This window comes from Malus domestica, chromosome 02 (genome assembly GCF_042453785.1).
Source record: "Malus domestica chromosome 02, GDT2T_hap1".
In the NCBI taxonomy this organism is placed as follows: domain Eukaryota; kingdom Viridiplantae; phylum Streptophyta; class Magnoliopsida; order Rosales; family Rosaceae; genus Malus; species Malus domestica.
The window spans coordinates 25581070-25596501 of NC_091662.1; the positions used below are offsets into that span (position 1 = coordinate 25581070).

At 38.0% G+C, this 15432-nt stretch overlaps 1 protein-coding gene and 1 pseudogene across 1 annotated transcript; both read right to left on the bottom strand.

Moving 5' to 3' along the window:
* Window positions 1-624: 624 nt before the first annotated feature.
* Window positions 625-11512, bottom strand: LOC103409074 (disease resistance protein RPV1-like; annotated as a pseudogene).
* LOC139190512 (uncharacterized) lies at window positions 5983-8824 on the bottom strand. The gene is made up of 2 exons (XM_070810844.1): window positions 8767-8824; window positions 5983-7865 (listed from the first exon to the last, which is right to left on the bottom strand). The coding sequence occupies exon 2, from the start codon at window positions 7852-7854 to the stop codon at window positions 6184-6186; it is 1671 nt and encodes a 556-aa protein (XP_070666945.1). The 5' UTR covers window positions 7855-7865; window positions 8767-8824; the 3' UTR covers window positions 5983-6183.
* Window positions 11513-15432: the final 3920 nt, after the last annotated feature.

Sequence of the window (15432 nt, forward strand, 5' to 3'; positions counted from 1 at the left end):
CACAAGTCTCTCTAGGTTTTCCAATGGATTCATGAACATCAAGCAGACTTCCACAATCTACAAGAATCAATTCCTCTAGATTGGGGCAGTATGAGCAGTCCATGGTTTGACTAAGGCCATGAGAATGGCTCACATCAAGGATCTTCAATGATGGAAGAAACTGCAAGAAAAAAAAATTAAAATAAAGAAAAAAGAGATAAAATTTGTGGGAGTTAATTCTAACATATGCAATTAGTCAACGAATCAAAATTTTAAAATGAAAAAGAAGGGAAAGGAATTGAGATGCACAGAGTAACATACTTTTGTTCCTTTGCAGACTTCTCTCAAGCTACTATATTGCATTTCAAGAACAATTAGACACTCCGGAGGAAAATCAATGGGTATAGAATCCAAAGAAAATTCAAGCCAACACAACAATCTTAATCCTGTAGGAAAATTTGCATAACATCCCTCCAGCGGTACACATCTAAGATGGAGTAGTTGTAATTTGTGTATCCTTTCAAATGCATTGGTTTCAAAGATTGTCTCATTTGTGTTTATTGGACTGTGTGCAGGATTCCCATGCATGTCCAGAACAAGACCTTGGATTGTTTGTGTACCCTAAGGACAAAAAATGGAACAACATTAGTATGGATATTTTTCACAAGAAGCGAAAAACATATAAAGACATAAAAGGCATGTTTCTTACATTCTTTTCTCTCAATACTTCAAAAAGAATCCTTATGCCACCATAATCTACTACGTTTCCCAGATTCTAGAGGAACTATATCTCTTCCCATGTCACGAATCAGGTTATGCATGTTCACCTTGTTGTCTTTATCAATTTTCACCAAGCATCTATCAATGAGATTTTGAATGCCAACAGTTGTAAAGAAATCACATCCATCTAGTATTCGAACAATGTAGTTTTTGTCCCTTTCTTTTAGGAAACAAGCAATGTGGAGGAATAATTTCCGGTCATGGTCATCTTGTAAACTGTCATAGCTTATTCTCAGTTTCTTCATGATTTCGTCATTAGGAATAACTTTTAACTTCTCCAATGCACTTGTCCACACATCCATACTCTCACCTAACAGAGAAGAACCCAAAACTTGAAGAGCTAATGGAAGTCCTCCACTCTGTTGCACTAGCTCTTTTGAATATTCCATGCGGGGATCCTGGCCAAATGCATGCCAGCTTAAGAGGTCCAATGATTCATAGTAATCCAAAGTTTCAACTTCGTGGACCTTAGTAATTTGATGTGCCTTTAGCAACCTTTCACACCTTGTTATGATTATTTTGCTTCCAGGGATAAAACTGATCTTTCATTCGTAGTACTGCATTTAATTGGTCCATATGGTCTACATCATCAAGAACAAGAAGAACTCTTCTAGAGCTTATGGCTTTTTCAATCTTACTTATCCCTTCACTAACGTTGTGTACTTTCTCCTTTTTCCCCTTCAAAATATCATAAAGAAGTTGCATTTGTATTTGAACTAACCCGTTCGGTTGACTTGCCGTTTCTCTGATATTTTCAACAAAGCTGCTTCCTTCAAAACTTGTGAAATTTGAATTGTAAACATATTTAGCAATGGTTGTCTTCCCTATTCCAGACATCCCATACACAACAACTATACCATCAGTTGATCCATCTTGTAACCATAAATTGATGTGTTTGACTCGAGATTGGATTCCAATCAAGTTGGATTCAACACTCAAGGGTGTGCGAATTAGCTTATCACCAATCACCTTAACAATTTTTGTGATAAACTTTGACTCGTACCTAAGAATTTGCAAACAAAATGAAATATAAATCAAACTTGTGTACCTATATGTAAGTTATAAAGGTACGAACAACTGGAGAGATGCTAAACTTATACATTATTTTGACATCATATCTTAATTAGTTAAAAATAAAAATGAAACTTTGTTGACAACATGAAACAAGGGAAAACGAAGTTAAGAAAGTTATTATATATATATGCATTTTTATTTTTTTTTATTTTTTTGTAAAAGAAGTATTGTATACACTTAGGTCAAAAAAAGGCAAAACAAATTGTTGGTTAAAAAACAAAAAATTCTTTAGATATAAGCCGTTGAAACTCTTATTTTTCAAACAAAAACCCACCTAATTTTAAACATTCCCAAATTTCAAATAGACTGCCATGTCGACAAATATATAACCAACTATTACAACACATTTACAACTTATGCCACAAAATCCTCATTTGGTTAATAAATGTTATTACTCATCCTAATTATGATGAGCAATTAAATCCATATGGATATTTAACTTTCTTGTATCATAAATATTGATAACATATATAAATTAAGGCTTTTTATATTAGCACTCCACAAAATGTTAAATGCACCCCACATTAAAAATTAATATTAATGACTTATTTACTCTACTATGCAATGACAATTTTGACCTTATTAGGTTTAAAAAATAATAAAAAATTTATAAATACACCCCAAATCATTTTTAACGTATTATTTATCTACTTCAACTATCAAAAATCCCTCCCACCCTCCATTGTTGAATAAAACCATAAGCAATGAAACTACAAACATGTTGATTGAGAAAAATTATTTTTGATGAATGAAACACGAAATCAGTGTTTCGAAAGCTTTGAAATCATTATTATTGTTATTAAAAAACGTTCAAATGAACCTAAACATTTTTTCAAATCATTCAATTTGAAATCATTTGGCAAACTAACGTTCAGATAGTTTGAAATCATTCGGCAAAATTAAAAATGAGTGTTATAAGATTTGAGAAATGTGGGGTATATAAAAAATGTGGGGTGTATGTAGAAAATGTAAGGTGTATATTAAGAATGTGGGGTGTGAGGGTATTATGAGGAAGGAAGTGTGGTGTATTAAAATAATTTTTAATTGAAAAAGCAAATGTGGGATGTATTAAGTATGTGAGGTTTATTCAACAATTTGTGGGGTGCTAATATAATAATCCTAAATTAATTTACCATATTAAAAAAATTAGACACATCTCGTATGACAAAAAGAAATTGTTTGAATCATGTAATTACCTACATATAAATTAATTGACCTACTTATAAAATATTTATACTAATTTACCTACATTTAAATTAATTTATCTAGTCCAATAAAAATTAGTGATATTAGATAATGTTTGAATGTTGTGGGTTTGTGCTTGTATGCAATTAAATAAACTTGTAATATAATGCACATAAATCATTTAGGTAAATTAGACCATTTTGGAAGTAAATTAGACCCTTTAAATTTTGGTTTGATGGAATAGGTAAATTAGACAATTTTGTAGGTAAAAATTGAGTGGAACATATAGCTTTTGATTTGTGCATTAGGGATTGGAGCATATATGCAATAGCTAAAGCTGTTTTAGGTTTATTGTTGTGTTGGTAGGTAAATTAACTTGTATATTTAATGCACAAAATGTAAGATCCCACATCGTCCAAGGGTGAGAATCTTGTAAGCCTTATATGTATATTCTCATTTCTACCTAGCACGGGACCTTTTGGGAGCTCACTGGTTTCGGGTTCCATTGGAACTTCGAAGTTAAGCGAGTTTGCGTGAGAGCAATCCCATGATGGTGACCCACTAAGAAGTTCTCATGTGAGTTCCCAGAAACAAAACCGTAAAGGCGTGGTCAGGACACAAAGCGGACAATATTGTGCTACGGTGGAGTCGAGCCCGGGATGTGGTGGGAGCCCGGGCCGGGATGTGACAATTTCGTATCAGAGCCAATCCTTGGCCGGAAGTGTGCCGATGAGGACGTCGGGCCCCTAAGGGGGGTGGATTGTAAGATCCCACATCACCCAGGGGTGAGGATCCTGTAAGCCTTATCTGTATATTCCCATTTCTACCTAGCATCAGGCTTTTTGGGAGCTCACTAGCTTCGGGTTCCATCGAAATTCTGAAGTTAAGCGAGTTTGCGTGAGAGCAATCCCATGATGGTGACCCACTGGGAAGTTCTCATGTGAGTTCCTAGAAACAAAACCATGAGAGTGTGGTCAGGGCCTAAAACGGACAATATCGTGCTACAGCGGAGTCGAGCCCGGAATGTGGTGGGGACCCGGGCCGGGATGTGACACAAAATCATGAAATTAGTATTATTATTATTATTTTTTCAATTGGCACCTTATAACAATTTGAAAGTTAATACATTGAATATACAATGAATGTCATGAAATATTTTGTAAAATAAATATAATTGATTAAATGGATATAACATTCTCAAAAAAAAAAATGATTATAACCAAGGTATTAAATATCGGTAATATCGGAAATATCGGTAATCCGAAAACACGGAAATATCGATGGAAATATCGGGATAATATCGATATCGATAAAAATTACATGGAAACCACGGAAATTGTAAGAAAAACTTGGAAATTTTTATTGAAACTTTGTAGGATGTTTATTTAGTCAATTATCTATTAGTTTATCACAAAAAATTGGAAGGAAATGCATTGCATGATGGATTTAACATTATCAAGTTGATTATATAGCGATCTGACAAACATTCTGAGTGTAGAAAATATGTAGTAATTAATGAAAGAAGTCTAAACACACCATAATCATTTATATATAATGAATTAGTACAATATTTTACACTTTAGTACCACATAGAGTTCCTATGAGGTTCAAATTTTTCACTATCTTCATCATCTCTATGTGTAGAATGAGTGTATTGTGAAGAGTAGTTATCAAATGATAAATCCCCAAAATAGTTTTGCATGTAATTGTTAACATGCCACCCATATGGATCCGAGATTGGTTGAGGTTGTCCATAAGAAAAATCATTTAAAGATTGAGGCTGGGATTGTTTCCATGAGTCGCTCGATTCCATCCCAACAGGAATGGGATATGAAGGGTAGGGATATGAAGGGTAGGGAAATGGTTGGTTATGAGTATAACCATAGTTACTACTTCCCAATCCAACAGAGTCTGAAGTTCTAGATAATGAGTCATCTTCTTGACTTGACAAAATCCCCTTGCCTCTTTCTCTGCGAGTATAGTCCTTCCCTATGGCACCAATTCCTGGTCCTGCCCGCCTACTGCCATGGTCATCATCCTGTGTTGCATGCGTGAAGTTTGCCTCACCAGTGAAGGGGCTCATATATCCGGGAGGTGGTGGTCCATAATAGTTTCCATATCCACCACCACTACCTTCAGCTCCACTACCTCCAGCTCCACTATGTCCTTCATCATTCCCACCTCCGGTGGTAGGTGAGTCTCCTGATCTTGTACTAGAGCTATCATTAGTATCAGCACGATGTTGTGGTTGTGTAGGATTGGAAGAAGGTGGAATTCCAGTGTTTCTTGGTCTTGGGCGGAAAAGTTCATCCAAAGAGTCAGCGCTGCTAGATCCCACCTCCTCCTCTAATACTCTTTCTACATTTATCCCTTCATTACGTGCTTCTTCAGCAACTCTGGGAGCTGGGTTGCCTTCATCATCATCTAAATGAAGAGGTCTAATCCATTGAAAAAGTTGGTTACCCTCTGTATCATCATCTTCACCAACAATATCAAACACATCTAGTGGGTCACCACGGTCGACATGATCTATTTCTGCTTCCTTATCTCGAATTTGAAGCTTCATGTTGTAGTAGCAATAAACTAATTTTTCCAACCTACTATGTGCCAACCTATTTCTTTGCTTTGTGTGTATCAATGCAAATGTGCTCAAATTTCTTTCACAAGCAGATGAGGAAGCTATTTGTGATAATACTTTGATTGCTAACTTTCTCACAGTTGGTGCATCGGTCCCATACATGATCCACCATTCAGCTACAATGAAAAACAATGTTGATAAGCCTAATAACTCGAACAAATTCTATTATAAACTTATAGTGAAATATGTTTACACTCACTAGGAGACATTGTTGTTCGAGCATCAATTGATGTTGGTTCTCCAAAAGTTCTTCTTGCATCTTTAAACCATGTAAGCTGAATTCAATAAATCGTGTTAGTTTAATCCAACAAAGTAATTATTAATATTATAATTTAAGTAATTGTGTACCTCATTTCCAAATTGGCCAACTGCTGGTGATGCAGGGTCTAATTTAGAGTATACATTATGTACAGCACGTATAAGGGTACCATCATCTCCAACACCGGGTCTGTATTGGTATCGAGAATTCAAATAATATGCTGTTCAAAGAAACACATACTCTAATAAGAGAAATAAAACTTATGCAACTAAAGAAATGAATTGCAAATTATGACATAATTTATACCTGCTGCATGCAAATCGTGGTATAATGTTTTATACCATCGATCTTCAATTATCTTTATGACCCACCTTGCACCATGTTTTCTTTCCAATTCATCCTTCACTACACGCATCAACTCATATACTGCCCCCATAGTAGGATACACTTCTGTGTCAACGATCCGTAAAACTTTGTAAAGAGGTTCAAACAGTTGGCACACATGTTCTGATTGAGTCCAGAAAGCATGATCAAGCACTATACTTTCCACCATACGACCTGTATTTGAGCGGCTGAAATTGTGGTTGGCCCAATCGTCACTAGTGAATAGTTGCTTCAACCCTGCTTTCTTCTTCAGTAGGTTGTCTAATGCAATATAGTTGGTGGCGAATCGAGTGGTAGCTGGACGAATGATTTCTCCTTTGCAAAATTCACGCATCTTTGCCAATAACCAACCGTGATTGTAAATATAATTTGTGATCGTTCTAGCTCTTTTGACCACAATAGCAACATTCGCTCTCTTCCCCATTGCCTCAAACATGAGATCAATACAATGTGCTGCACATGATGTCCAAAACACATTATGATGCTTCATTAACTTTTTTCCAGCTTTGACAAATGCAGAACCGTTGTCGGTCACGACTTGGACAACATTATGCTCTCCCACCTCCATGATTACATCCCTCAATAATTTGTAAATATACTTGTAGTTCTTTATATGGTCTGAAGCATCAACAGACTTCAAAAAAATTGTCTTTCCCTTGGAGTATACCATGAAGTTTATGATAGACAATCTGGTCGGCCCAGTCCATCCGTCACACATGATTGTGCAACCATTAGTTTCCCACTTTGACCTCAACTTGTTAACATACTCGCCAATGTCTTTATACTCCATATCCAAATATTTGTTTCTTATCTCATAAGGAGTGGGAGGTTGTACTCCAACACCGGCCTGTTGACATCCCACTACCATATTTTTGAAATGATGTGATGATGCTTTCTCAGCAGGGACATTTTCATAGATAAAGAACTTGCTAATTAGACACCCCATTCCCTCCTTCACATTACCTCCCTTGAAATAACTCCAAACACTCTTTTGACGTGCGTTGGATGACTTATATAAACTTGGGGCTATTGGTGGTGTTGGTTGTGATTCTCTAAGACTGCCTCCCCGTCTCATTTGTGCACCACCACTTGTCCTGGAACCTTGTCCCCTATTAGGAATTTTATGAAGGTGTTCTCTTTCCCATGCTGACTGTTTGGAGGCACGTAATGCTTGTTTCAAACTGCGTCGTTCTTCAGGTCCCATGTCATCATCACATTCGTCCTCATCGTCATCATCATCACTGTCAACCGCTTGCCCAATGACTTCTCCTCGTAGCCCAGCTCGAATATTTTCCATTCCATGTGTTATCTTTTCCTTCTGCTGTTTTTTATTTTTTAATAATGTGCTGATGAATGCCTTCACTTCTGGGGGGACATTATCGCATCGTTGGACATTTTTTGCTGGATCTAATCCACTAAGATGGTACTTTAGTCGTGTCACTCCGCCACTCTTCATTACCCGACCACAATATTTGCAAATTGTGCCATGTTTGTTTCCGTCTATTGGGTCTCCATGTTCCCAAGCTGGATCACGTTTAGTAACTCCACTTGACATCTTAAATGTACCTATATTTATTTTTCATGAAAATTAGACAATTATTTTTTGATAAAATAAGAGAACCTAAATAATAAAGTTATTCTACAGAAGAATTAAATACGAAGTAATGAAAATGATTGTAAAAATTTAAGTAATTATACAAATAATATGGAATAATAAAACCTAATATTACTGAATAATAATCCAATTTGATAATAATCCAATTTAATGAATAATCCAATTTAATGAAGAATAATCCAATTTGATAATAAAACCCAATATTAATGAATAATAATCCAATTTGATAATTAAAAAAACCTAATATTAATGAATAATAATCCAATTTGATAAAAAAATAATCCTAATATAAAACATGGTGATGAATAATAATCCAATTTGATAATAATCCAATTTAATGAATAATCCAATTTAATGAAGAATAATCAAATTTGATAATTAAAAAAAACCTAATATTAATGAATAATAATCCAATTTGATAAAAAAATAATCCTAATATAAAACATGGTGATGAATAATAATACAATTTGATAATAATCCAATTTAATGAATAATCCAATTTAATGAAGAATAATCAAATTTGATAATAAAACCTAATATTAATGAATAATAATTCAATTTGATAATAAAAAAAACCTATTATTAATGAATAATAATCCAATTTGATAATAAAACCTAATATTAATAAAATAATAAATAACATTAAACATATTAAAATTATCCTAGGGAATAATTATACAACATTACTTAATTACTTAAAAAAATTAACATGTAATTGTTAACATTACTTAATTACTTAAAAAAATTAACATGCAAGTATTAATTACTTAAAAAAATTAACATACGAGTCCACACAAATTTATTTGTTGTTGTATAAATTACAATAATATAAATTTAAGTTTGTAAACTTACCTTAAATATGGAACCGTTTGTGTTCAAGCTTTGGAATGGATCTGGAATAACTTTGAAAATGGTAAGGGAAATAAAATAATAAATAACATTAAACATATTAAAATTATCCTAGGGAATAATTATACAACATTACTTAATTACTTAAAAAAATTAACATGTAATTGTTAACATTACTTAATTACTTAAAAAAATTAACATGCAAGTATTAATTACTTAAAAAAATTAACATACGAGTCCACACAAATTTATTTGTTGTTGTATAAATTACATTAATATAAATTTAAGTTTGTAAACTTACCTTAAATATGGAACCGTTTGTGTTCAAGCTTTGGAATGGATCTGGAATAGCTTTGAAAATGGTAAGGGAAATAAAATAATAAATAACATTAAACATATTAAAATTATCCTAGGGAATAATTATACAACATTACTTAATTACTTAAAAAAATTAACATGTAATTGTTAACATTACTTAATTACTTACAAAAATTAACATGCAAGTATTAATTACTTAAAAAAATTAACATACGAGTCCATACAAATTTATTTGTTGTTGTATAAATTACAATAATATAAATTTAAGTTTGTAAACTTACCTTAAATATGGAACCGTTTGTTTTCAAGCTTTGGAATGGATCTGGAATAGCTTTGAAAATGGTAAGGGAAGAAGAAGAAACGAAAATGCTGAAAGCCTCTGATACTATCACTCCACCTCTGATAAGGCGTGCCGCGTGAAAGAATATAATAGACAATGACACACTGTTCTGCATGTGAAAGAATATCACGGACTCACGCACACGGACACGGTTTCATTATAAAAGCAGTATTATTTGATGTCCATGGTCTGAAACTGCAAAAAGTTATGGACATATTGTAAAATCAGTCAGGCATCTCAGATGAGATGACCCAACCACATCAAAGGGCCACATAAATTTTTTGCAAGTATTGCTAGAATCTAAAACCAAAAAGTAAGAATATTATTGGTGTTACAGCTTTACAGGTTACGAATGCATTATATAATATTTATATGTCTATATACACAGGTCCACAGTCACCTCACACGACACCACACACACACACTGACATGACACCACACACGCACACAACCCACGCACACTCACCTCTCACACGCATACGGTCTTCTCTCAGACTCTCTCGAACCTTCTCCCTTCTCTTCTCTGAGTCCCTTCTCCCCCTTCTCCGTTCTCCGCCACACAACCAATAACAAACACAGATCTCCCAATCCCACCCACGTACGTCTCTCGATCCTTCTCCCCCACACACACACTCACGCACAGAGACCCAAGGTCTCTCGATCCTTCTCCCACTCCCACACACACGCACAGAGACCCACATCGTCGCCGCCGCCGTCTTCTTTCGTTCTAGCTCTCTGCGCCGATGGTCCAAGACCCACATACACACATGCACACCCATCATCATCACCATCGTCTTTCTCCCACTCCCACACACACGCACAGAGACCCACATCGGCAGATCGGCTTCTGCTTCTCCCTCGTCACCGCCGCCGTCGTCTCTCTCCTTTCTCTCTACGCCGATGGTCCAAGACCCACATACACACATGCACACCCATCATCATCAGCATCGTCTTTCTCCCTCTTCTTCTCATCTCTGCAACTCGGCGAACTCCGGCGAGGCCGTGCGTGTCGACTCAATTTCCGAACACCTCCGATGGTTTCACGGCAAATTTCATATATACAAATGTTCATCTCGTCTTGTTTTTCATTTTCATACCTAGATCGGAGTCTAGGGTCCTGTTTTACAGTCGGCCGGAGCTTCTACAGCTCCGGCGTTCTTCTCCGAGAAGTCAGCCACCGATATTATCGATAAATTCGATAATATCGCGATATTATCCCGAAAACCAGTTGGATATAGAAAAAAAAATCGGTACTCCTCAAAACCGATAATATCGGCGATATATCGCCGATATTATCGGCATTTCGGACCATGATTATAACAAACAAGTAAATGATCTAAAAATCCAATCCAAGTATTAATAGGGGTAGTTTAGGCATTCAAAAAATACACAATTTGAAAAGTTAAACTTAGTTAAAGAAATTGTTTAGTTGGAACCTAATCAATGTGCTTTAGTTAAGAAAACAAACGGAGATGAGTTTTAGTTAAGAAAAATATAATTTCAAGAGGTAATGTCAAATTTTCAGGAAAAGAAATTACCCTTCCAATATTAACACTAGAAATATAAAAGAGAACAAATGAAAGTTACCCATTAGCTTCATTTGAAAAGACCATCCCTGCTAGATCAGCAACCTCTGCAAGTGCCTTCCTCCATCCCTTCACCTTATTCGGCGACTGAGTTTTCTCGTGTCTAGCAAATGCGTTCCCAATGCTTCGCATCTGCTTCCCCACATGGGATGGCTCGACACCGTGGAAGACCGGTGATACTACATGGTCTGAGGTAGTCCTTTTACGTTCAAGGATCATGACAAGCTCATCAAGGCACCATCTGGATGACGCATAATCTTTTGAAAACACGACAACAGACGTTTGTGACTGCCGGATTGCTTTCTGTAGTCCTGGCTTGATATATTCCCCTCTCTTAAGTTCGTCATCATCTCGGAACGTGAAAAATCCTGCGTTCTTCAAGGCTGTGTAGAGATGGTCAGTAAAAGTCCTGCGAGTGTCTTTGCCTCTGAAACTCAGGAAAACATCGTACCGGACGAGTGTTGGAATCAGATGAAGTTCCTTGAGCTGCTCTCACATGAGCCATGGTTTACGATCGATGAACAACAACAACAACAACAAAGCCTTTTCCCACTAAGTGGGGTCGGCTATATGAATCCTAGAACGCCATTGCGCTTGGTTTTGTGTCATGTCCTCCGTTAGATCCAAGTACTCTAAGTCTTTTCTTAGAGTCTCTTCCAAAGTTGTCCTAGGTCTTCCTCTACCCCTTCGGCCCTGAACCTCTGTCCCGTAGTCACATCTTCGAACCGGAGCGTCAGTCGGCCTTCTTTGCACATGTTCAAAATCACCGGAGCCGATTTTCTCTCATCTTTCCTACAATTTCGGCTACTCCTACTTTACCTCGGATATCCTCATTCCCAATCTTATCCTTTCTCGTGTGCCCACACATCCCACGAAGCATCCTCATCTCCGCTACACCCATTTTGTGTACGTGTTGATGCTTCACCACCCAACATTCTGTGCCATACAACATCGCTAGCCTTATTGCCGTCCTATAAAATTTTCCCTTGAGCTTCAGTGGCCTACGACGGTCACACAACACGCCGGATGCACTCTTTCCATCCAGCTCGTATTCTATGGTTGAGATCTCCATCTAATTCTCCGTTCTCTTGCAAGATAGATCCTAGGTAGCGAAAACGATCGCTTTTTGTGATCTTCGCTAGATTGCTCCGGTCATTAGTGTGGATAAGTATATAAATGGATAGAGATAGGAAAGCAAACACAAGATGTACGTGGTTCACCCAGATTGGCTACGTCCACGGAATAGAAGAGTTCTCATTAATTGTGAAGGGTTTACACAAGTACATAGGTTCAAGCTCTCATTTAGTGAGTACAAGTGAATGATTTAGTACAAATGACATTAGGAAATATTGTGGGAGAATGATCTCGTAATCACGAAACTTCTAAGTATCGGAGTGTGGTGTCGTCTTGACTTGCCTTATCTGTCTCATAGGTAGATGTGGCATCTTCTCTAGAAGTACTCTTCCTCCATCCAGGGGTGGTATCTTTAACTGGTGGAGATGCACAAGGTAATGTATCAATTTCACTTGAAGCTTACTTGTAGTTTCAGGCTTGGTCAAGCGCGATACAAACCATGTAGTAGGAGTCCCCCAAGTCGCCGAGCTAGGGGGTCTGCTGAAAGAGGTGACAGACAAGGTAAGCAATCAGAGCTCCGACTGATTGTTCACCTTCTCCCCATCTTGCAGCAGCATGAAGGATAAAGAGAAGAAAAATGAGAAGAGATGATATGAGATACTTTTGCTTTTGAAGAAGTAACTTTCCACAGGCTTATTCTTGAACTGAGCTGGAGGGTTTTCTGGTTTCCTCCAGAGTATAAGGCCGACTGAAGATTTTGAGGGTCAAAACAAGTCCATCAAATCTAGAGTACGTTCCACCCTGCTGATATGGGATACTTTTGCTTTTGACAGAGTAATGAATGTATCGGCACGTGTGCTGTTACGCTTGTCTCCACATGCTTCCTTGTATCCTTCGCACTTGCCCTATCTGTTCCTCAAGCAGATGCGGAATCTTCCCTGGAAACATAAGATGTTGAAGATGAGTACTCGAGAGCAATGCCAGGTAAGTAATCAGGTAAGGGGTTCCAGGCAGTCAGTTCCTGGATGGAAGCTTGATTCCAAGTGCTGACTGATTGCTCTCTTTCTCCTTGTCTTGCAGGTAAAAACAAGGCCAAAAGAAAAGACAGGAAAAAAGCATGATATGGGATACTCTTGCTTTTAACCCTGATGATATGAGATATTCTTGCTCTAGTATAGCTTGTTTGCAGAGGTATTATCGGGGGGAAAGAAAGCTGAATATTTCGAAAGGCTTCGTTGGGAGTGTCCTCTCAGATATGATGAAGGGTTGAGCATTTTTGCAGGTCTGCCTGTCCGTTGGGGATGGAGGTCGACATATATAGGAGTCTCCCTAACAACAAGTAGTAATGCTATTCCTTTACCCTGCTTGGTCATAGCACGGTAGTGGGAGCTGCCAGTTTCACATGTTTTAACTCTGTCAGAGCACTTTGAAAAAGTGGTCTGTGGTATCTGGCTCTCGAGATTCGGAGAACGATGCCTCTTCGATTTTTGAGAAAGCAATCATGCTGGGGGTATGACTCTCGAGATTCGGAGAGCAGTGTCTCTTCGATTTTTGAGGAAGTAATCATGTTGGGAGTCTGGCTCTCGAGATTCGGAGGGTGGTGCCTCTTCGATTTTGGAGCAAGCAATCTTGTTGGGAGTGTTGTCTCGAATGTGAGTATAGGTTGGGCATGTTTGCTAGTCTACCTTGCCACGAAGCACAAAGGTTGACACACAGGGACTTTCCAATTATCCAGCAATGGTACTGTTCCTTTACCCTCTCTTCGATTTTGAGAAAGTAGTCATGTTGGGAGTCTGGCTCTCGAGATTCGGAGGACGGTGCCTCTTCGATTTTGGAGCAAGCAATCTTATTGGGAGTGTTTTCTCGAATGTGAGTAAAGGTTGGGCATGTTTGCTAGTCTACCTTGCCACGAAGCACAGAGGTTGACACACAGGGACTTTCCAATTATCCAGCAGTGGTACTGTTCCTTTACAGTTGTGGGTAATAATATGGTAGCTAGACCTTCAAAATTTATGTGTCTAAACTTTTGTTAGTGCTGTTTCTTTGCTATTCTTTTACCTTTCTTGGTCAGAGCGATGTAGTGGGAGCTGCAAGCTTCACGTGCTCAACTTTGGCAGAGAACTTTGGCAAAGTTATTTGTGGTACCCATGAGCTATTGTTGCGTGTGGGAAGTGGGTGATTGAACAGTAAGATTCATGTGCTTTCTACTTCACCAGAAGTCTTCGACAGAATGCCCATAATTTCTGCAAAGCTGAGTGTGCGTGTGACAGGTGTTGACAAGGCTAGAAAAGTAGGTGCCTCTTCGATTTCTGAGATCGGCCCTCGTGGTCTCTGAGCAGCCCAGCTTTTGAGAAAGCGAGCGCCTCTTCGATTGATTCGGAGAACGATGCCTCATCGATTTTTGAGAAAGCAATCATGCTGGGGGTCTGGCTCTCGAGATTCGGGGAGCAGTGTCTCTTCGATTTTTGAGAAAGTAATCATGTTGGGAGTCTGGCTCTCGAGATTCGGAGGGCGGTGCCTCTTCGATTTTGGAGCAAGCAATCTTGTTGGGAGTGTTTTCTCGAATGTGAGTAAAGGTTGGGCATGTTTGCTAGTCTACCTTGCCACGAAGCACAGAGGTTGACACACAGGAACTTTCCAATTATCCAGCAATGGTACTGTTCTTTTACCCTCTCTTCGATTTTTAAGAAAGTAGTCATGTTGGGAGTCTGGCTCTCGAGATTCGGAGGACGGTGCCTCTTCGATTTTGGAGCAAGCAATCTTATTGGGAGTGTTTTCTCGAATGTGAGTAAAGGTTGGGCATGTTTGCTAGTCTACCTTGCCACGAAGCACAGAGGTTGACACACAGGGACTTTCCAATTATCCAGCAGTGGTACTGTTCCTTTACCCTTGTGGGTAATAATATGGTAGCTAGACCTTCAAAATTTATGGGTCTAAACTTTGTTAGTGCTGTTTCTTTGCTATTCTTTTACCCTTCTTGGTCAGAGCGATGTAGTGGGAGCTGTAAGCTTCACGTGCTCAACTTTGGCAGAGAACTTTGGCAAAGTTATCTGTGGTACCCATGAGCTATTGTTGCGTGTGGGAAGTGGGTGATTGAACAGTAAGATTCATGTGTTTTCTACTTCCCCAGAAGTCTTTGACAGAATGCCCATAATTTCCGCAAAACTGAGTGTGCGTGTGACAGGTGCTGACAAGGCTGGAAAAGGCTGGAAAAGTAGGTGCCTCTTCGATTTCTGATATCGACCCTCGTGGTCTCTGGGGAGCCCAGCTTTTGAGAAAGCGAGCGCCTCTTCGATTTTTGAGATCGGCCTTCGTGGTCTTTGAGCAGCCCAACTTTTGAGAAAGCAAACG